At 36.0% G+C, this 24,435-nt stretch overlaps 1 protein-coding gene across 1 annotated transcript in view; it reads right to left on the reverse strand.

Moving 5' to 3' along the window:
- Nucleotides 1–849: 849 nt before the first annotated feature.
- The window catches only part of GBE1 (1,4-alpha-glucan branching enzyme 1), a 281,717-nt gene continuing 258,131 nt past the window's right edge, over nucleotides 850–24,435 (reverse strand). The window contains 2 exon segments of the mRNA XM_047722078.1: nucleotides 850–1,632; nucleotides 10,494–10,611. Of these exon segments, the coding sequence (XP_047578034.1) occupies nucleotides 1,576–1,632; nucleotides 10,494–10,611 (175 nt within the window). The 3' untranslated portion in view covers nucleotides 850–1,575.

Raw genomic sequence — 24,435 nt, forward strand, 5'->3', positions numbered from 1 at the left:
GACTCAGGATCTGAGCCGAAGGCAGATGCTTAACCAGCTGAGCCTCCAGGCGCCCCTGTATGTTGAATGGTTATCAGTAAAGGGTACAGTACACAGATCATGGCAGTGCTAAGATACTCAGAACATTCGGTAACAAGCAACACAGAGGCTTTCAGTAACATTTCCTAGTAGGTATCATCATCAGCAAGCAATCCTGATTCTGTTAGGAAATCAAACTATTACTCTACTTTGAAGTTAAACACCATGTTTCAGGCCTAAGTTATAAGAAAAACGGTAAATATATAATAGATTTAGCTATAAAAGTCTCTTTTGCTAACCCTTGCTAGTACTGAATAAGTTTTTAATGTAAAGACTTCCAAGTACTGCTTATTAGTCATGAATAATCAGGCTAAAAACAAACAAAAAAGAAGCCATCACTGTTTAGGTATTAATGTAAAGGGAAAAAAATAAGATCTTAAAAAAGTGAGAGATACTTTGTTTTATAAATGCATCACAATTTCTCAGTTATGAATGAATTATATGTCACTGATTTTAGACCCGTGGCCTACTATTTAATGAATTGACTGGCAATTTCATGACTGAGTATCCCACTGAGTTGAGACAGTTAATTCAACGTCTGAAAGTGTTCAGGTTTACAGCTGCAGAGTAGCTTGGATACCTGAGTTAGTCAATATAATCTTACATTACAAAATAGTACCTAAAGAAAAACTATTATTAACCCCCGTGTTTGGCCCATTGTGCATGCGAGCATATATGTGGGGAGGGTATGAGAGGTAAGATAAACATTTTAACATTCATTCTAAATCAATCCCAATGGTAGCCCAGCAAAGTAAGTATTAGCAAAGCCAATTTTGCAGTTTTTAAATTTTTTTTTAAATTTTTTATTGATCAACAATAAAAGAGTTTTCTGAAATGTTACAATTCCCAATTCAGGTCTTCAGAAAGACGGAGATATCAGCATCCACCAAGATACTAAATGAAGCAGAGATCACAAGATAAAACTTAGGCAAAATGAAGCATGGACAAGTTTATAATGGTTTTATATTATCTCTGATCCAACTCTTAATTTTATATCATTACTACATTACTACATACTTATTACAGTATTTCTAAACACAATTTAAAAAAAACATAGTAACAACCTTGGTGCTTTATATATTATACCAAGATATACTTAGAACAAATAAAGTACCCCAATATTCTTCTTAAAAAAATACTGTATACATTCAACAGAAATAATCATACATGACACATGATTCATATGTGAACTTTAAGGATCAAATATTGGCCTAGAAAGAAAAGCTGTTTAAAGGCATCACACAGAATACTTCATCTGAGAATCCTAGCTGCTCCGATGCCTGGAAAAAGAGAGTCTAGGATCCTTGAAATTTCAAAAACATACCCCCCTCTAGCCAAAGTCTGACGTTCATTTGCATAAACCAATATTACATTTCAGACGTCTGATGTTTCGTCTAGACAGCGGTGTTTCGCCAGCTTACACATTACAAGCTCTGTGACAAGGCGAACAGGAAACAAAGCACACTTGGCTTCTGGTGAAGCTGAAACTCCGTCTCCTCAGTTGGGCATATCCACATTCTGAAGGACGAGGCCCACTCGGCTTGGAATGTACACCTAAGTCAACACAATCATGTCAGTGCCACTGAAAGAAATACCGAACACGATGACATTATGTCAAAAGGACACGATGCCCTCTCACATTTGCTTCAAGTTACAGTTATCGTGACACTTCTGCAAGCTCCCAGGAGACGTTGGTACGGTTCAGCAGTCCCGGTACCTAAGCGAGACGCCTTTGAAGCAACCCCCACTAGAGGGCGCCATACACTTTACAAAACCCGACGTCCCGCAGACACGAGGGCTCTGAAGGACACGCGCTGCTGAGGAGGCACTATGCGGTGGTACAGGAAGGCTGCCCTGAGGTTACAATGTTATTCTATTCAGGTGAATAAAAGTAATATACAGAACACTGCTCGACACCAAGATTCTTGTCATCCCATTTTGTCTTCTGTCATTTTAAGAAATAAACTTTAAAGGTAATATAAGGGATCCTAAGGGTATTTAGGTCCCTCTCCAACTTAAACCAGCCAAAAAGCTCGCCCTGCATTGAAAACGCAGTACGCATCCTCTCCAAGCCCTGCAGGGTCCTGACTCCTCCCCTTCCTGCGAGACAGTCCATCTCCCGTCTCAGCTCGGTGTGGCACGAATCTCTCCTCCCCTCACACCAGGCTCCTCCCAGGGGCGGGGGGAGGGGGGTCTTTCCTCCCTTCTCTGGGTCCCTGCTCAGAATACTCTCTACCTTGCTTGCTAGTTCCTTATCTCTTGCATTTTAAAAAGTTCCAGCTCCACAGAGGGGTGTCTCTTGACGTTAGATAGCAGAGGTTTTCCACTTTGTTTTCTATGATGCATTTTTGTTTGTTTCCTTTTTCTTCTTCTTCTTCTTCTTCTTCTTCTTCTTCTTTTTTTTTTTTAAATCTGGGCAACCTTGGCTGTGTTGCTTTGCCTCTCTGGGTCCCTGATCTCCCTTCTGTATGGTGAGGACGCCAAACGATAATCGCAGCTAACAGCTACTAAGCGCTCAGTCTGTGCCCTCCATCAGGGAGGATCTCCACGTCTTTCTGGTCCTAGTTCATTCAATCCTCAGGACAACCCTGTGAGGCAGCACTGCGATCACCTCCATCTTTCAGATGAGGGAATGGAGGCACGGGGCAACTAAATAATTTTCCCAAGGTCACACACTTAGTAAGTGGCAGAGATGAGAGATGAATCCAAGTTCTCTGGTCAAAGGGATTTTTATTTCTTTCTGAACATCTAACACAATTTGCGATTTTTTTTTTCAAGTTTATGATATGTCGTCCCCACCAGACTATGAATTTTATAAGGGTAGAAGCCCTAAGTCTTCACATTTCTATCTCTTCACAGGTGCCAGTGGACAAAGTAGGTGCCAATGATGACAAAATAAAATAATGAACAATGAATAAAAGAATAAATAAAAGTGGGCCCAATGTGTGCATATATCACAAGATATTTTTTGGTAGACTTATATCTGAAATACTTTTTACAAAATTGAGAAGTGAACTGAACTGCTTGATGTTTATCTATGTGCTATTTTACATATATTTACTGTTAAGAAACAGTAAAAATAATATTAGACTGCTGGCATCATTGTGACAATATCTTTCCATTTCTGACACTGTGAATATTTTATTATTTCAGTCATTTTATCTTTAAGTAAAAATCTGGCTGATGGGTTAAAGAAAGAAAGAAAAAAAGCTTTTATAGTTTAGAACCAGAATGAAAGATGCAAAGCAGACACACTTAAGGAAAAAAAAAAAATAAAGGAACAGAACAGCTGGTTTTCACTGAATGAAACTATTGGATGTCCAATACATCTCGACTCTGCAAATGAACACAATGCTTTCCCTTAAGGTTTTTGCCATAAAGCACTCTCACAATTCTAAAAAAAATCAGACACACTAATCTAGTTGGTTAGTTTTGAACAATAAAGATTAAAGTAAAATGATGGCATTTTAAAAAGAAATTTATATTATGAATGTAGTAACTAGAGAAGAGTTTTTCTAATCTTCAATTAATAGTGATTTTCAAAAATTATCATCATCAAAATTTCACAAATGCTAACAGTCACTGGGTAGCTCAATGTCTCACAGTTCGATTTGCGTCTAGTACTTCCAAAAGATAAATAGTATGCCCTTCCCATCATTAAGTGTGGGGAAACCCTTTATGTCAGTGCCATAACCTGTTTCCCTCTATTTTTCCTATTATTTACAGGTTCAACCAATTCTTTCTCCAATTTTCATCAAAATAGGCAGGAGTCAGGAGACAGTGTTCTGCCCTTTCAAAGGAGTTTGCCATATTCTTACTCTGTTCTGTGTGTATAGTTTGGGGAATCACAAAAACTAGGTTTAACTAATCACTGGGGCAGCAGGTTATAATAGAATGATTCTGAACTCTTCTAAGTACTTTAGAACTGAAGATCAATCTAAATTTTTCAGTAGTACCAACGACTAGATAAAAGAATTTCAGTTCCCTTTACATTAAAAACATTTCTCTGATTTTAGGTATGGTCTTATATGCATATGAAAGGATTCTGGTCAGTTCAAGGCTCTGCAGACAGATCTAATGAAACAAACAAGTGGGACCTAAACAAATAATGATAGATCTCTGCTCAGTGTGGCACAGTGATCTGGCAGGACAGGTCACATCAATCTCCTGTTTGAATCCTACAGAGTTCTGGCACCTACTCTGTTTGATTCATAACCTCATAACTAATTTCATTAATGAAATACAAATGAAAACTATAAACCTATAATTTAGAAACACTCTTCCTTTCTGTGATCTCTTGGTATTTTAGCCGACCCAAATGTAAGAGTAAAACAAAAGGGATGACAAGAAGTTCAAGGCTTGCAATATATACGTTGAGTTTCCTCTTTTGGCATTCAATGGTTAAAAAATGCTCCAAGAACTCTTACTAAATGATGCTGGTCGTTTGATGTAAGGAGTTTTATGAGGCCAATTCCAGTCACACATAGAGACCTCTTAATACTATCTGCTCAAAAAACCTTCAGTTGATAATTGTAGAGTATCATTAACGGGAATATTGTGTAATTATATTTTTTACTGCAGTGTTAATTACGAGAATGTGTTTATGTTGCTCTTGAGCCCTTGCAGTATAGGCAACGTGAAAGAATTTCCCCAAGCAAGTGATTTTTCTTAACTCTGGCTATTTATGGAAATTTGAGTTTTTTTCTTTATTAGGGTCCTGAGTCTGTAAATCAATTTTCTTAGTGGTTAGGAAATGACTACCAATTATACTAAAGGATTTAAGATAATCAGAACTAATCCTTATGATGAGACAATCACAGACACGAACAGTTTGGGGGCTCTATAATTTAGTGCTAAGTATTGGCTCTGTAACACTCATTTTATAATTTGAATTCTAAAAATAGTTTTGATTCATATAGCAAGTGAAAAGAAATATGAACATAATTTGAGTAGGTTTAAACATGAAAATGTTTAAGCATATTTAAATATAAACAATTTATATTTAAGTGTATGTATAGAAAAAGTGTTTAGTACGCTTACAGGTGATATATGCTGATCAACATATATACCATGCCCATGTGTTAGCCATTGAGCCCTAAAGACTTTGTGGTTAGGAGCACATTAAGAACATATAAGACAATGAATGTATGGTCATGAATTTAATATTTTCTAGCTATATTTAAAGTCAGCACTTCAGAAGGAATCAGAATTCCATAGTATAATTCAATTCACTTTTTAAAAGAGGCAAATGCATGCTAATATACCTAGTTATTTTGACTACCCTAATGACTTAATCACGATGTTGAACTAACATGACTAAAAAAAACCCAGAAACAAAAAAACCCATGACAACAAAAAAACTAAAGCACACAATCATCTATTATATTATGACATCCAGGCAAAGTATTATGTTCTTCGAGGATAACTGAGTTGCAAAAATTAATTATACAATTTTTGAAAACAGGGTGTCAAAAATTTGAAAACAGAAAATTTTAAAATAACTTTTAAATAGAAAATACCTTAATTTTTAAATTTCCTTAGAAATTGCTAAATTTAGCAACAGCACATAATTGAAGGGTGATAACATCATTTGATGAAAAGGGCATTAGACTTTTAATAGTCTTCATACACACATTTGTCATAAAAGAATTACAAATTATTTTGAAAAATAAGTTTGATATATAAAATAATTCTAATTTTCACATATGTGTTTTAGTTCATAAAGTATTTTCTGAGAAAAAAATCTTATTCTAATTCATTATTTCATGTTAGGCTAAGAGAAAAGTGATACTAATATTTCTATATAGAAATCTATATTATCTGATTTAGAAATATTAAAAAAGAATAAGCTTTAAGAATTGTTTGACTTTTTTTCTTATCTGAAAAACCTAAACATGTTCATGATTTGGGATAGAGCAAAAGACATTTTCCCAACTGCTAAATTGTATTTCCACTACAATAAAGATAGACGTATGCCAAATTCCATATTTAAACCAAAAGTCTGCTTCTGAATTCCCAAATTTAGAATAAGAATAAACAGATCTACTTCTTTTTTTTTTCTTAATCACATGAACAGATCTACTTTGTAGTGATGAGGAGCCAAACTGGCAAAGTAATAAATGCTGAAATTATTGCCTCATTCGTATTTCACCCTTGAGACTACTTGAGTTACCGTAAAGGAAACTAATTCTCTTTTTAGGTGCAATAATCTGTTCCTCCATTTGTGCCAGGGAATTCGAATTTATGAACTAGAGAAGGGAAAGAAAGCCTCCCTGCTTCCAGTGCACTGACCAACATGTAAGTAACATATAGGTTCATATAAGTTCCTCTACCAGAAACAAAAATATAGGGGCACCTGGGTGGTTCACACGTTAAGTGGCTGCCTTTGTCTCAAGTCATGATCCCAGGATTCTGGGATCAAGCCCCACATCGGACTCTGCTGGGCTGGAAGGCTGGTTCTCCCTCTCCCATTCCCCCTGCTTGTGTTCCCTCTCTCACAGTGTCTCTCTCTGTCAAATAAATAAAATCTTTAAAAAACAAAACACAAAACAAAACCAAGATATAGGGAAATAAGTGTGCTAAAGGGTAGTTTCTGACAATTGCCAGGAAAGGAGAATGGAGAAATTCTTTCCCATTGCTTCTTGGCATTTGCGGGCGACTCTGACCTTAGCAAAGGTGTGTCAATGGTAGTGCACCCATGGTTCTCCCGGGGCTTCCCAGCGTCAACTGATGGAGTTCATAATAGGGAAGGTGCTGGATCAGCAGCTTGCGTGGCTATTTTAAGATTCCTTCAAGCACTATTTGTTACTATCTTTGAAAGCAGATTTGATACTTATTCAGCAAATCCTTTGGATTATTGAGCTTGCAAATTAAGCTTTGGTAAATACTGTGTCCTTATTATGATGGGCAGAAATTTTATGGAGAAGAAAAGAAGTCTTCTCTTCTCCCCTTTATTCCAGGCGTGTGGGAGGCAAGAGTGATCTCTTGCTGGTGGTGGAATGAGACCCGGAGTGCCTGCAGTCATTTCAAGAAACCTGATCGGATCCCAGCACATATGACCTAGTTTAATAGAGTCCCATTATAATGAGGCATTCTTAGAACAGGTTTGTTTTTTTAATGTGTTTTTTTTCCCCTCTGGCTCTTCAAAGGATAACTCTGGCAAGAAGGAACATGTTTTATTGGACTTTCCGGTCTATTTGGGCTCTTATTCCTATATTAAAACCAGTGATCATTTCACCTGGAGCCTAAAGACATTTAAATGAGTGTTTCCTGAAGCACCTTAAGTTACTGACACAAGATGCTGCCATTGGGAAGACAGAGCTAATCATCACCTTTTTGACCCAGCTGGATCAGAATTCTAATACAGGCAGGGGCTGAGCTATGTTCTGTCTCTCATGTGCTTGCAGCGCGGTATTCCTCTACCTGTTACCAACGCTCATGTGCTGCTCTCCGCTCCACCTGCTAGTTTCGACCCGTGCATTCCTTATTTGCAAGATAAATTCAATTAGTACTTGCAAAATAATCTCCTAACTGTTGCTGCCACTGTGAGTTGGCTTGTTCTAATTATGATAGAATCTTCCTGTTTTTACAAGAACTGAAAGCACAGCAAGATATTTTCTGCCCATCCTCATAGACGGTGAGCCCTTGGCATAAGATTATTAACTTCCCCCAAATTGGGAGAAGTTCTTCTTAACTATGCGTCCTCAAAGCACCTAGTATCCTGATGTGCTTAACATACCTAAAAAAGAACTGAATAGCCATAACAATACCTTTAAAATACACGTGAAATAGCATTTTGGGGCTTCCAAAAAACTTGGCCAAGTTAATGAGTTCATGCGTCATAAGAATCTGTTGCTGTGGAGAGTATCCTATACTAATCCTCATTATAGAGGATGGAAAATGCAGTGCAGAAAAGGTGAGAACTCAGTTTCTTAGAGCTAGTAAATGGCAGACAGGGGGCTCGATCCCAAGTTCGCTGCCACAACATTCTGTGGTCTTTTCAATGCTTTACCAAGCCTCTCTACCTAACAGAGAACCCTCACTGGACACATGAAGCTTTAGGAAGTTTGCTACATACAAATGTTGCCTGAGTCTTCCAAATTCCTTTCCATTCCTTGCAAGTTGAATGATCTTCCTTAATCTCTCAGGGGTTATTGCAGAATTTTAAGATAATCTTTTTTTTTTTTTTTTTAAGATTTTATGTTTTTATTTAGAGAAACAGAGCACACAAGCAGGGAGAGGGACAGAGAGAGTGGGAGCTGGACTGAGCATGGAGCTGGACACAGGGTTCAATCTCAGGACCTGAGAGCATGACCTGAGCCAGAATCAAGAGTCAGATGCTTAACTGACTGAGATACCCAGGTGTCTCCTAAGATAACTTTTAAAATTCATTTCAGGGGGCGCCTGGGTGGCTCAGCTGGGAGAGTATCTGACTTTTGATTTCAGCTCAGGTCATGATCTCAGAGTTGTAAGACTTAGCCCAGTTCGGGCTCCCCACTCAGTGCAGAGTTAGCTTGAGATTCTCTCTACCTCCTTTCTGCCCCTCACCCCCACTTGTGTGTTCTCTCTCTCTCTCAAACAATATTAAAAAAATAAAATTCATTTTAGAAACTATTCTTATCAACTTTATATGGCAAAACTGAATGTTCCAACAAATTACAACAATTATTCTTTTATTTTTTTTTATTTTTTTTTATTTGTCAGAGAGAGAGGGAGAGAGAGCGAGCACAGGTGGACAGAATGGCAGGCAGAGGCAGAGGGAGAAGCAGGCTCCCCCCAAGCAAGGAGCCCAATGTGGGACTCGATCCCAGGACGCTGGGATCATGACCTGAGCCGAAGGCAGCTGCTTAACCAACTGAGCCACCCAGGCGTCCCTACAACAATTATTCTTTGTGGATAAAATCTGATACCACCATGAAACCCTCCCTCTTAATCATTTTATTTTTTTTAAAGATTTTATTTATTTATTTGACAGAGATAACAAGGAGGCAGAGAGGCAGGCAGGGAGAGAGAGAGGAGTGGGGGAAGCAGGCTCCTGGCTGAGCAGAGAGCCCGATGTGGGGCTTGATCCCAGGACCCTGGGATCATGACCCGAGCCGAAGGCAAAGGGTTTAACCCACTGAGCCACTCAGGCCTCCTTCTTAAAAATGCATATGGATTCACATCTGTATCTAAATCTACTTAAATGTGTGCCACCACCGTCACCACCTATATAAACACACATACTGTTAGAATAACCCTCATGTCTCCTGTGGCCATTACACTTTCCTCAGAGCCTATAATCCACAACTCAATCTTGTTCATCTCTGCTCTTGTCATTTATTTTATGCCACTGTCTTGGGAAAGCTGACTCCATAGGCAATACGGTGATTTACAAAGTGATACATCTGCACCACTTTAAGAGGTGGGAATATGGTAGAAAAGTGGGGGAACCAGGCGTCCCTTACAGATTCTCCCCTTTGACTTATACTTAAATTTTTGGAAAAGAGAGAATTTAACAGCTGTGATAAAACTATCTATACATTTGTTAGATACATTCTGGCCTCATAAAAGTGAAACAAATCTTCATCTAAGACCTCCCATGATGAAAAAATGTGCATCTGAAGCAGAGTGATGGAAGAGGAAGAGGATGAGAAAATGAGAATGTGAATGAGAGGGAGGGAAGGGAAGATGGGGGAGGCGGGTATAGGACTAGTCAGGAAAAGGAAAAAAAACATAATGTAGATATATGGATCTGAGCTTACTATCTGGACATAAAGTAAACAAGTCTTCCTCTAAATCTGGAGAGTTTCTAGATCCTACAGTTTTAAAAGAATTGAAGCCTTGTAGTTTAAAGCAATATTCTTTCATATGTATTAACACAGAGTAAAAATTAGTTATATGATTCAATGTTTTTCTCAGTGATATGAGGAAATCAGAAAATTCTGTAAGTAGAATGAATTCAGTCTTTGACTGCAGGAAAGAAAAGCAATAGATTTTTATAGACCCTCTTAAGGTGTTTTAAATTAAACTTCATTAGACAGTCAATAATGTAGAAATCTGCTGGATGTAAAAGATTATATAGAAAGCAAGAACAGAAGGGAAGTAAAGTGTTGCATAATAATAGAAAAATATGCATTCTCCTTATTTTTTGAGGAATATTTTTTATTCCTAGTGATAGACAAACTTTCCCAATTGTCTACCAAATACCTGTTACTATCAGCTTTCCAAAAGCAAATTCAGCCCAGCACCACACATACCGCCTCTGAATAGTTCAGCTCACTTCTTTTCTATCAACCCCACCCCGTTTGTTTTTTGTTTCATTTAGTTTTTTTACATGCCACTTACACAAAGTTGTTTCTTTGGACAAAAACACCGCTTTAAAAATAAAGGATTAAATGAATATGCAATGAATAGATCTTAAAGACCTTACTTACCAAAAGAGAACAGGGACGCTCATTATGTTTAAAATCTTCAGAAAAAAAATCAGTATTGTGGTCCAATCTCTGATGTCCTCCATATTCGGCTGCATCTGTATCCAGCACAATTTTGAATGTATAGCTCTTAAGGAATTTCAACGGTTCAGGAGTGAAATGAGACATTATAAAATATCTTCTGAGATAGTAATTTAAAAGGGAGTATTCTGAACACTGTTAAATCCTGATTTGTGTTATACACCCATTTCTTTTCGAATATTTCAGAGATACTCATGTTTGAAAGGGGGTATTAGAGACTCTGGTCCACATACTCATGGGTCCTTGTTATCCTACCACAGCTTATCACATGATCATCCAACCTAGGACCAACTATACCTATTAACAGAGAATTTACTTTTCTCTTACTACAACCCATCCCATTCATTAGAAATTCACTTCTGCAGTGAGCAGAAATTTGACTTCTTGGGACTTTTCAACCTGGAAAAGCTATAAAGGAAAATTCAAAATATAGTAACCTTTCATATATTTAATAATAGTTATGCTATTTCCCAGTGTTCTCTATATCTATTACTAAATACATACTAAATATAATCCCGGGACCTTTAAGAATTTCTCATTTGAAATGGCTTTTTACTCCTTCTTCAACTCCAACTTCATTCCAGTTTTCTAGATCCTTGTTATCAAAGTGAGGAACACAGAAGTGAACCAAGTGTCCATGTATGGTCTGAAGGGTGCAGAACTAAGCAGGCCTCCTTCTGCTACTAACACACAAGATCATGAAAACATATTGTCTATTCATATTACACACAGATTCATGTTGCATTCATGAGGTCTGCTATAATTTAACATCCAGTTTTTTGGGTGAATTATTAGATATATTTTATTACTGTATTTACAACAAAATAAAAGCTATGGCTATTATGTTCAAATTTATTATGGTCTAAATGTCTAGACATGACACTTAATACAAAATTCCTTAAGTACATGTACATCAGTAGAAATGGAAATCTCAACTTTCTTCTAGCCTAAGGAGGGATACAAAGAGATTTAAGTGCTTTGTGTTTTCTTTCTCTGGTATACAAACCCTCAATTCAGAAGTGTTTGTGTATTTTCATTAAAAAGTATCACGTTAAAAGTAGATGTGGTAACCAACAATAACCATCATTTTCATGCCCAGGTAACCTCTGTCTGGGTAACAGATACAGTCAAACTTGCTAAAGGAACTTTTGGTGGGGGGGGGGGATGGCTCCATTTCATTCAATCTAGGTCAGTCTAGTTTGACTCAAATTCAAACTGATAATCAGAATGTTAGTGTTTAACAAGAAAGAGACAGAGAGAAAGATTGATTGAGATTCAAAAGATGACTACTGGGCACAGGCAGATTCTAAAGTCACTCAATATAGCTGAAAATGACTTGAGCATTTGAAATCATTTAATGGCAAAACACAGGTAGTGAAAATAAATAACTGGGGACACCGTAAAGAAACGAAGCCTTGTGGAATGAAGGGAACTAGTACAACTAAAGTTTAGCTTTTGTTCTTCATCCTAGTTCATTAAATGCTTGTATAAATCTTCAAAAAGCAAAAACAAGAACAAAAATGAGTACAATTTAGAGACTGGTGTCCTAGAATATTTTAAAAACTTCTGAAATAGAGTATCAATTATTAAATTAGTAGTGTTTGAAGAAAGCAAGTATCTCATCAAAATTTCCCAACCTGTGGGTTGATATTCATTGGTAGCTGTGTTATTAAAAAGATTTCACTGAATGAGTAATTATGTTATTACAAGGGACTGGGAATCTATATTTGCATTAGGCGTTGTCTGAAGCCGAAGTTATGTTATTATACACATCAGATACTGTATTTTAAATAATGTTCATCTTTTTTGATTAATAAAATGCAGATTCATTTCAAAAATCACAAGATTTACAGTAAAGTTTTGCCTATATATTTTTTCAATCAAGAATACTGAAAGAACAATTGTTATAAAAGAATCCATTTGTTTTTGACACTGAAAGGGATCATCACACTTAAAATGGTTGAAATCTACTCAAAAGTGTAATTTGTAGTCATAAAGCAAAAGCTTAAAGAGCCATAACGAAAATTTTAAAACATCAGTTTGGACCTATTTCTCTGATCTATAATTTAAAGAATAAATTCAGCTGTGGACACTTTTGGAATTACTTAGCCCTGTGTCTACATTACCCAGGAAATACAATATAAAAGCAACTCTTGAGTTCCAGAAATTATAATAACTTAAAGCACTAGATTAAAAGTAATGATTGTGGAAGAGCCTTATAATTGTGAATTACTACCATATATTATTTGAGCATTAGAAAACCCATCTTTTAGGGACACTACTTAGAACAAACAATTTTAAAATGGTTATTTGAGCACCTGGATTGATTTACTGATTTCCGGTCTCTCATTCAGGCATTCCCTTATTCCTTCTTTCTCATGTGCATACACACACACACACACACACACACACACACACACAGGGCACCCAAACAGCACCAAAATCCCTGTAAACCCCCATATTTCATTAAAGAACATCTCTCTGAAAATACAACTCTGAACCGATTTACACTTATTTCAAATTATGTTTTTAAATATGGTTTCCAATTCTGTAGCAGATAGAATAAATCTAGCAAGATACCTTAAAAGGCTTTCTTTCATTCATAGCTACCTCCCTACACTTAACAGAATGTCTTTTCATAAAAGGTTCTCAATACATCTTTGAAATATTTAGGACAATTCTGATTCACCAAGGAAGGTCTAATTCCATATCTTGTATTTTTGTATTAGAGGAAAGTAAAGTAAGTTATCTTTACTCCCCCACTAAGTACACAAAATGTATAAGGCACTGTGCAAGATTTAAAAAAAAATGACTAAGATATGGTCTTAGTTTACTTACAACTTACAGCTGTAAGGAGAGATAACACATGCACCTGAATGTCTATAAATAAAGCAGAAAGGAGGGGTGTCTGGGTGGCTCAGTGGGTTAAAGCCTCTGCCTTCGGCTCAGGTCATGATCCCAGGGTTCTGGGATCGAGCTCCACATTGGGCTCTCTGCTCAGCAGGAAGCCTGCTTCCTCCTCTCTCTCTGCCTGCCTCTCTGCCTACTTGTGATCTCTATCTGTCAAATAAATAAATAAAGAAAATCTTTTAAAAAAAATAAAGCAGAGGGATGCCTGGGTGGCTCAGTTGGTTAAGCAGCTGCCTTTGGCTCAGGTCATGATCCCAGCGTCCTGGGATCAAGTCCCACATCAGGCTCCTTGCTTGTCAGGGAGCCTGCTTCTGCCTCTGCCTGCCATTCTGTCTGCCTGTGCTCGCTCTCTCTCCCTCACTCTCTCTCTGACAAATAAATAAATAAAATCTTTAAAAAAAAATAAATAAAGCAGAAAAGGAATATGCAGTGGGAGAGAGAGTCAAGGAGAAAAGGTAGGATTGACTGTCTATAAAGAGTTTTGAAGGCTGGGCTAGGCTGTTAAGATTTCTTGGTAATTAAGTACAGATTATTGAAGATTGGTGAGAAAGAGTATGACAACCAAGAAAATTAACCTGGAGGTTAGGGGAAGAATGGGATGGACAAAGAAAAGACCAGGTCAGAGAGAACAGTCGGGAGTCTTAGAAGTCCACGGATAGTAGTCTGGCTAACCTCGGACAGTATGAATGGAGAGGCACAGATACATCAATGAGATTTTTGGATGGGAAAAGTAAGGACACCAATGCACAATGTGGGGAGACAGAAGAAGGAGAGAGTATGTCTGCCTAAAGACATGCAACTGGTTTAGGGGTGGAGCTGGGATGTACACACCAGTCCAATGTAATCTAATTACCCTACTCTCTATACCTGGGCACCTAGTTTACACAGAGAATCAGGCAAAATCTTTTCATAAACAGTTTTTCATTTAATTCTGAAGTTGAGATTCTTAGGATAAAGAGGCCAGAATGAATACAACATGAGAGAAATAAAAATTTAAAAAGCAGATAAAGTGATATTCATCTAAATGATTGATCTCGTTAAATTGAAAAGATTGATGTTAAAAGGCTGAATTCTTAACATTCCTTATGGAGTCTGAATATCTGACATTTATTGTATTTGTTCTAGACCGATTCTTGTTCATTAGGTTCATTTGGTCATTTTATTGGTGAATACAAGATATTGGACCAAAAAGTTTACCTCACTCAATTTGGGAAAATACAGTAGGAAAAAAAAATGATAGAATAATGGAATTATTTTATGAAGACTTTTTTTCTATAAAAGAGATCAAATAGGTCCTTATCCATTCAAATGTCATTTAAAAATATTATGATTTCTTCTCATTTTAAATTCAAGAGCTTCCTAAGTCTTTGATATATCAACAGGTTGAAATAGATAAGAAGTTTTAAGCATTATTGCATAATCTATGTCCTTAAATTTGAACCAAGAAAGAGCCATGTTCTGAAGACCTGTACTAATAAGATTAAAGAAGAGTGAAGGCTTGAAGACTCTTAAATTCAATGGCTCTTCAAATACTTCAAAAGCTGTTGTGTTTGCTCAGCCACTTGATAAAGTGTCTGTTCTAAGTATAAGGATTTTGATGTAAGAAGTACTATCATTTATATCATTCTGCACTAAACTCACTTCACTCCCGCTGATCAAGCTAAGGAAATTTATTGTAAGGTACAACCCCTGAGGTTTCAAACTGAGTGACAATGAAAGGGGTTCTCTAGGCACTGGGTGACCATAAAGATGGCAAAGACGGTAAGTTACCATCTATCTCTACATCTAAGCCACCATCAATTTTAAGATGAATTATTTTATATATCCCCTTTAAATAAAGAGAAAAAAATTATCACCACTATGCCATTCATTGTACGACACATCCCAATTGAAGGTAAGCTTAAATGTGAAAAAAATGTACATCTTAGAATATATGCATTTATTATGTTATTTTCAGATCTGATTCTTTAATCAACCCACTCATATTACCATGATTGAAATGACTTCTGGGGGCTCAATGACCCCAGGAGAAAGAATCTATATCAAAGGCAGGAAATATTCCATATGAAACTTTAAGGAATTGTGAACAAACTTCTGGTAGAGTTAAGAACAAGTTCTGGAAAGCAAAGGAAATTTTGTATTTTTAACAATGTTAAAAACAACTTCCAGCACAGGGCCAGTGACAGTGTTCTAACAAAGTCCTTCTCTTTTTATGTTTCATGAGTTGAATTTTATTTATTGCCAGCTGCTATCCACAAAATCTTCGGTTATAACTGTATACCATAAATATATAAATATAAATATAGGGAAATTATGCCTAGGCAATATACTGGGTCATACATAACACCTTTTAGTTGCTCTCTCTGGTCTTTTTCCAAATGCAAAAGTAGCAAAGTCTTGTGATGTTTTGCTATATATTGTATGAATCTGCATGCGTGTTAATGTGAGGTATGTGTGCATGCATGTCTGATTTAGCATTCCTACATTTACTTCTCTTATCTAAAATACACATTCACTTAAAAATTCATCATTGAAAAACAATTCTGATAATTATTTTTTCAAAACCATTTTATGGCAATGTGGCATTTATGACTATGTTACTTTCAATAGAAAATATCCATTTAAAAAAAAAATATCCATTTAAAATTTTTTTCTTCTTAACGTTAGCTTTAAAACATCCCTAAATGTTATATTTCTAAAGCAAAATTAAAACAGGGAGTAATATGAAAATAAATAAGGGAATTTATTATTAAATATAACCAAAGAGCATTTTAAGATATAATAAACACCAAATACCACAACTTCTCCCTAAGGGAATAATCTTTTTTTTTTTTTTTTTTTTTACTCTTATTAGTTCATATTAATATTTTGGTGTTTTTATAAAAAGCTACATTCACATTCAAGTTTGTGAGTACTGTCTTAATCAAAAGTTTAAATGACAACCACATGTTTTAATTAAGTACAAAACAGAAGTATATTTCTATATTCTAGGATGTGCTTGGTTCACCAACAATAGGTTTCTTCAATTAACTACAATTCCTTCAAGTTTATTTCCTTGGCTGTAAATTTTTTGAAACTGTATAATGCAGAACAGCAATAAAACAAACTCAAAGGATGAGGGGCTCAAGTATTATCTATCATGTTAATTAATGAATTGCTATGCTTTTTGAAATAAATTTTCATGGAAATTATTAGTTTATGCTTAGGCATGCTTAATGATATATACAGTAAATAGCAAACTCAATGATAATGCCAAGTCCTGAGTGCCACATACTTCTCTATGCAAACAGGAAAATTACTCTAAATACTTTACAGAATACTTTGACTAACGCAACTAGGTACTTTTCTTTGTCCTAGAAGATTATACAACTTGAAATAAAAAACATCATTGTTTCTCAATAATTCAAGAAAGAATAATAATGAAAAATATGCTCATAGTTAAAGTATAATAATGAAAAAATATGCCCACACTTCTAGCCTAACCATCCTCTAAAATTGTTGCTTTTTGTCTGTGCCACTAAGGATTACCTAAAGAACTTGTAAATTCAATTATTTGATGAAGCATTAGCAATTATTTTGAATTGAAAAAGAAAAAATAAGGTTTTTATTCACCTTATAATCACATACTTTGTCATCTAAATGAGTTTTGACCATGCAGATTCAACATTTTTTTGGACACACTGTGCTTCTGAACTCAAAATAATTTTGACTTAGACTATAAAGAAACACCTTTTCCCTAACTTACTCTAATACAGTCTTCAGTGGAATCCAATGAAACATACATAAATGGATAAGATAACTGGAAACTTCAAATTCCCTGAAAAATAATGACAATTATAAGCAGTAAGTAGGTATCATCTGAGCTGTGTCTTACAGACTAGGATAGGAGAAATAGCCTACAACAGGAAAATATGGTGGGTACACCCATGTGCTTTGGAGTCCAACAAATACATTCTAATACCGATTTTGGCAATTGCTAACTGTGTGTCTCGGAAAGTGACTGAACTTCTTGTCGGCTCAGTTTCTCATTGTTAAAACAGAGGTGCCCCTATCAGAGGGTTGCTGTAAAGATTAACTAAAGCAATGTCTTTTGAGTGCTTGGCACTGTGTCTAGTATGGGGGAAAATTCTCAAGTTATTCGCTGCTATTTATATTATTATTGTAGCCCCTGGATCATTTAAACTGATGTCTTAAGTGATGAAAATGTAAAAGTGGCTCTATTCTCCATCTTACTTTTTACACACAATTTGGCCTTTTCTTCCTTAAGGACTCATACTTCCGTGCCCCTCTCCCCTTCTCTTTATTTTCACTAGAATTCAATGTTTTCCTGTTGTATAAAATATTTAATATTAAAAATTATTAGGGCAGTACATCAAACTCTTTGAGAACTCGATCCCTTTTTAAATTTTAGGTATTCTTTCTTTCCTTTCTTTTTTAATTATTTTTTTAAAGATTTTATTTATTTATTTGAGAGAGAGCATGAGAGAGAGCATGAGAGGAGAGAAGGTCAGAGGGAGAAGCAGACTCCCTGTGGAGCTGGAGCCCGATGCGGGATTCCATCCCAGGACTCCAGGATCATGACCTGAGCTGAAGGCAGTGGCTTAACCAACTGAGCCACCCAGGCACCCCTTTATTTATCTGTTAAAGAAAAATCTCAAGCTACTGAGAGAGATTGAGAAGCTACCTCTGAATACCCTGAGAACTAAATACCTCCCCACACCCTCTTTGTACATATGTCCTGGGTTTTTACCACATCAACATCCACCTTTAAAACACTATAAACCTATTTAATTTTTCTGTTTTCCTTTACTAAAATACACTTTTCAAAAAAAGATTCTTATTTATTTATTTGACAGAGAGAGATCACAAGTAGGCAGAGAGGCAGGCAGAGAGAGAGGGAGAAGCAGGCTCCCGGCTGAGCAGAGAGCCCGACACGGGACTCGATCCCAGGATCCTGGGATCATGACCTGAGCCGAAGGCAGAGGCTCAACCCACTGAGCCACTCAGGCGCCCTAAAATAAACTTTCTATAAGGGATTTCTGTCTTTAGCCAATCCCCTCCCCGACCTCTCTGCTGCCTAGGACCTAGATTAGTACCTGGCATATTTAGTGAGTGGGCCTTTTCATTATTAGAATATAACTGTATCCTTCTTGGGTTTTGATCTGTGCATGCATTTGCTAAACCTGAAGAAATAATTTAATACTACTTTGGTTATTAAAAACAAAACAAAAACTTTGATTTTCTTTCCTTGTTTTATAGAGTTAACATTTCAGATCTGTACAATATCCCTTCTAACACAATCCCATTTCATTATCTATAAAGTTTTACTTGGGCATTTTAAAAGATTTTTTCCCCTTCTCTTTGGAGAAATTACAATAGTAAAACAAATGCATGTCAGTTTGCAGTAGTTAAAGTGAATAACTGATTGGTATGAGCCCTGGAGACAGACATTTTATATATTTGTTAGTTGAAGTGGATGACTGATTACACAGTTACTAAAGACAGCAGATAAAAACCTGCATTATCAACCTCATCAGTCAGGTTTTTTTTTTTTTTTTAGTATTTTATTTATTTATTTGACAGAGATCACAAGTAGGCAGAGAGGCAGGCAGAGAGAGAAAGAGGAGGAGGAAGCAGGCTCTCTCCTTAGCAGAGAGCCTGATGTTAGGCTCCATCTCAGGACCCTGAGATCATGACCTAAGCCAAAGGCAGAGGCTTAACCTACTGAGCCACCCAGGTGCCCCATCAGTTAACTTTTTTATACCGATGATTGAATTTAAGCAAAGAACATCAAAACCCATACATATATATATATGTGTGTGTGTGTATATATATATATATATATATATATATATATATATATATAGCAAAATACATAAAAAATAATTTGGCAGGGCCAGGATATATGTCTAGGGGTAATATGTTCTACCACTCTCTCCCCATATGCTATCGAAAGAATGCAAATTTTGAGAAACTTGAAATCTTAAAAACATTTGAAAGCTGATTATCTTAGTGTTGTTAGTATACATTTATCTGAAGTCATAACTTGTATGTATAGTTAGTTAATGTATATTCTTTTTTTTTTTTTTTTTATGTTTCAGGGCAAATAGAAAATCATAATACTCTAGGGCCCACTCAGTGTTTCAGAAAACTGACTGAGAATGCGCTGAGCTAGCTTCCCATGAAAAATTATATAGAAAATTATATAGAAAAGCCTGCAGGTGGGTCTGCGCATGCGCACGCACACATACCCGCCCATACGTGCTGCGTCACTCCCGGTTATTCCTGAGCACTTCTGGGCACCTGGTCCATAACTATCATAACTCTACCTAGATTAATTATTGTAAGGGAAAAGATTCAAAATAAACATTTCCCTGTAGGGTCTAAAAAAAAAAATGAGTGCGAGAGCTTTAAACACACATGTGACTGCTAATAAATATATTTTCCAGGGGTATAATAAATCTAACATAGTAGTTGGCAATCATCTTTAAAACAATCTCATTGGTTTAATCTTACTGAGTTGATGGAGGAAATAATACAAGCAAGAAGTAAAGTGGCTAAGTTATTTCTGCCAAGTGCATGCCTGTCCCATTCAAAATGATATCCACAAATGTTTTGGCCATGATACCCAGATGTGGAAATGACTTATATAATCCAAACTTCTGGATACCCAGATGTGGAAATGACTTATATAATCCAAACTTTCTGGAAGGTTTTGAACAAAATTATATGCAGATTTAATTATTTATTTTATAGTTATTTCACAAATGTTTTATTTAGACCATCAGATTATTACTAAAATTCCAAAGGGACGAGAATATTATGGTCATGAGAGAGTTAACTGAATACAGTGATAGGATTCTATGTATTCTTTAGGTAAATGGTCCAAGGCAGCCAGCAGACAAAATGTCACCAGAGACGAATTTTCTATATTCTAAATTAAGGTAAGAAAAGGAAATATACAGTTATACACTTCTAATATATATCGACATGGAGGCTCATGTCCCTAAATCTGTCCAAGACTCTATCTATTGTGTGTAGCTAAAACAAATTAGAACTCCTGTGCTATATAAGGCTATCCCCATAATATGGAACCAGCATATAGGTCCTAACTTCCACTGCTAAAGGAAGAACATGAGCAACAGCTTATCAAGAAAGCTGATGAAAGCAGAACTCTCATCTTTCACTTCTTTGTAAAGTGTTCTTTCCTGTTTTATGGGATGTTTCATCCCCAAACCCTTTTATCCTCTAATGTCCTTCAGGATCTACACTTTCCCAGTCAGCACTTGAAGCTGAAATATACTTAGATTTAATCTTGGTTTAATAAAAAATTTGAGTAGTCATCTTTTTCCTTAAAAAGTTACTTTACCCTTAAAAAGTCTGGTTGTTTCTTTATTTGTGTATGAGGAGGAGACACAGAGAGAGAGGGGAGGGGCAGAGGGAGGAGAGAGGGAATCTTAAGCAGGTGCCACACCCAGTATGGAGCCCAACCCTCCATCTCCTGAGCCTGAGATCATGACCCGAGCCCAAATTGAGTCAGATGCTTAACTGACTGAGCCACCCACACACCCCTAAAAAATTTATTGTTAAAATGAATATATTTGTTCAAAAAATATTCCATTTAAACTGATGTGTTTATAAGTGTGTTGGAAACTAGGACAGTATAACACTGCAGAGAAATGACATTTAGTCAGAGGCACCATTAACTCTTACAAAGCAACACAAAGGAAATATAAAATTACAAATAATTAGTGAGGCATGCTTTACCTACTTTAATGGCATCTCAACAGGGCAACAAAAAAGTGAATTATCTGGTGCTCACGTGGAAAAACTACACTGAAATTAGGGGCAGTAGATTTAAATCACATTTATTCACTTACCAGAAATATGATCCTGTGAAAGTTATAAATCTTTCTAGTGCTCATATTAGGTTGAGGGTAAGAAAACTTGCCTGATCCACATCACTGAGATGATGTGATGATAAGAAGAGTCAATGTAAATAAAACGCTCACACAATGTAAAGTGTTATGCAGGTTTGATTTTTGATACTAATTTGGAAACCATGTCCTAAAATATATCTTCTAAACCAAGCGATTTTATCTAATTTCAATGGGCTGAACCAGGTCATGCTAGAGTTCTGCTGCCTCTCAAAAATCCATGATTCCACGCTGCTGGGTATTTCCTAACAGTCATTATCCCAAAATTACAGTCGGTGACTAGCACACACACTGATGTAGGAGGGATGATTAGGGACCATCCACAAAAGGTTGACGCTATGAGCATATGTGAGTTCTTCAGGGGAAGAGTAGAAGGAAGAAAAGAGAATAAATAACTAGATTTGGACCTGAGGGAAAAAGATAGGACAAAGCAGGTGCAGAGGAGAGGGAACTCAAGTGCTGCAGCAGATGGAGCAAGGGGGTAAAGGCAGCATGGGAAGGATTTAGCCAGGAGCAGAAGAAATTCCAAGACTGTGACAGGACAGAAATCACCTTGTGGTGGTGACCTGGGGAATAAGAACCGAACAAGGTAGGACCGGAGTATGCACTTAATAGGTGATAGGATCAGTACCTACTCCTCCCATCTTTCCCTTCCTTTCTTTTTATTACCAAATTTCCAAGGCATTTTTAGAGCCGGTAATGATGAGCACAGCAGGTAACAGTGCTGAGTTTATGGTCTGAGCGGGACACTGATGCTAAGCCTTTCATATGCATTAACTCCCTTAATTCTGACAATAATTCTACAAGTAGGTGTTTTAAAGATGAGCAAACTAACAAAGAGTGAGGTTACTTTTATAACACAAGTGGGAGAGAGGGAACTTGAACGCTTAAACAGTCCTGTTCCATCTGAAGAGCCCATGCATTTAGCCACTATCCTAATAATAAGAACACATTTTTCAACATTTACACATATAAGAACTGGAAATACTTAGAGCTAGTGAGCCTCTGGGAGACAAAAATGTTAGAGTAAGACAACAAACTGAAGAAAACAATGTTTCAGAATCTGAAAAGAATACGATCATCAGAAAAACTTATTTTTCTTGTTTTCCTTAGCTGGAAAGAAAGGAAGAGTGTTGAAAGGGAAGGTACTCAAGTGAAAATAATGGACTATCTCCAAATAGAAATGGATGGAGAAAAAAATTACAGCAATTTTTGTAATTTTACAGACAAAATAATTTTCTGTTTTAATGTTCCTGTAATGAAACACTAACTGTGTGCCAGTAGAAGCTAATATGATTGCATTTCATTAAGTTATACATTAATTAAATAATTTTTCTCAATCACATCTAAAGAATACTTTCCTAATTCAACAATTAATACCATATAGCAACCAAAAAGAATCAATTAATTTCACAAATAAACTTCACAGACATAATAGGAATTAATTAGGTATTTTTCCACCATTAGGCCAAGAAATACTACATTAGTAGAATTAGAAATGAGTCTTACACATGGTGATAACTGAAAACACTGTTTCCAAGAACACAGTTGTTCATAGCTCTACTTTTTCCACTTTTCTCTGGAGAAACAAACTCTCCCTTTGGTTGCAGCATCCATATATTATTCTTGGGAGCCCTTCAATAATTACAGTGAACCAGTAATTCTATCATGGCTTCATTTTAAGATCTTCTGGAGTATTCAGGTACTATTTTCACATATAAGTAAAACACTGACTACTCAGTTTGACCCTGTGAGATTCTGAATTAGAACAGCTTAACAGAAAATGATGAAAATGAAAATACCTCACTTACAGAAGATCTAAACAGCTTTAAGGATGGCAGGAGATATTTACTAAAATAAACAAACAAACAAATAAATAAATAAATAGCTAATTTCTACTGAGATCCAGAAGGAAAAAGCAATTTAACATTCACTACTAGAAATTTATTTTAGACCCAGAATGCTTTGTTTAAAGATCACTGGCATCAGATATAAAGAAAGGTGATGAATACAATTACAGGTTTGTTTTTTTTTTAATAGTTGAGAGTGATGTGTTTTGGACTGATTAAATAAAGAACTATTTTAAAAGAAAGATTAGATATGGAATTTTTCAGGCCAATATTTTCTTCTTCCATATAAGCAATACTGTTTGCTAGGAAAGGAAGAGGTTTATTAAATGAGATAGTAAGTGTAAAGTGCTTGCAGACTACAAGGCATATGATAAGTTTCTAATGGATGATAGATCTTCTTATTAAAGTCTGTTCAGCAAGTATTCTGACAATACATTTTATTGTATTAATTTTGAGTTGTACAAAATCGTGATGCATCTTATTGAGAGTATTTTATCAATTTCTCCTTTCTACCATTTAATTAAATATCTACTTGAAGGGAAAGACAATAAGTTCTAGTAATCTTTGTACTTCTATTTTTAAATTTTAAACAACTCCAGGTGTTCTTTTCCTGTTAGGTAGCTGTATCCTCTATCTATCCACCTCATCCATCCATCCGTGTGTTCATCCATTCATCTATCCAACACTCAGCCATCCATCCACTTCTGACCGCCCATCTTTCTATTCATCACCATCCATCCAACAGAAACTTAGCTTCATGTGTGGTACCTAATACATTTTAACTAAACATATAATTGCTAATGTGCAGGTAGACTCTAAGTCTTATGCATACCTCAGAGTCAATTTCCACATACCAGTACCTCTTTTTACAGATTGGTAAAAATAATCATCCTGGGCACAAGTATTTTCCCCCTTATCAGTGAAGCAACTGTTACATGTGTATTGTTTTTAACGGTTACAGTAATGTTTCTGATTTCTCTTTTCTCAAAGAAGGACAAGAAATGGAGGACAGAAATCTTGAATAAGCTATTGTTAGATGAATTTCTGGAGCCTAGGAGACCATTACCACACAACCAAGCTATGAAGCAAAAAAACCCCAGAAATGCTGTTGAATATCTCAGAATACTGAGACCCTGAAATAGTACTCCTATATTTAAGAAAAAAAGT

Source organism: Lutra lutra, chromosome 1 (genome assembly GCF_902655055.1).
Source record: "Lutra lutra chromosome 1, mLutLut1.2, whole genome shotgun sequence".
Classification (NCBI taxonomy): domain Eukaryota; kingdom Metazoa; phylum Chordata; class Mammalia; order Carnivora; family Mustelidae; genus Lutra; species Lutra lutra.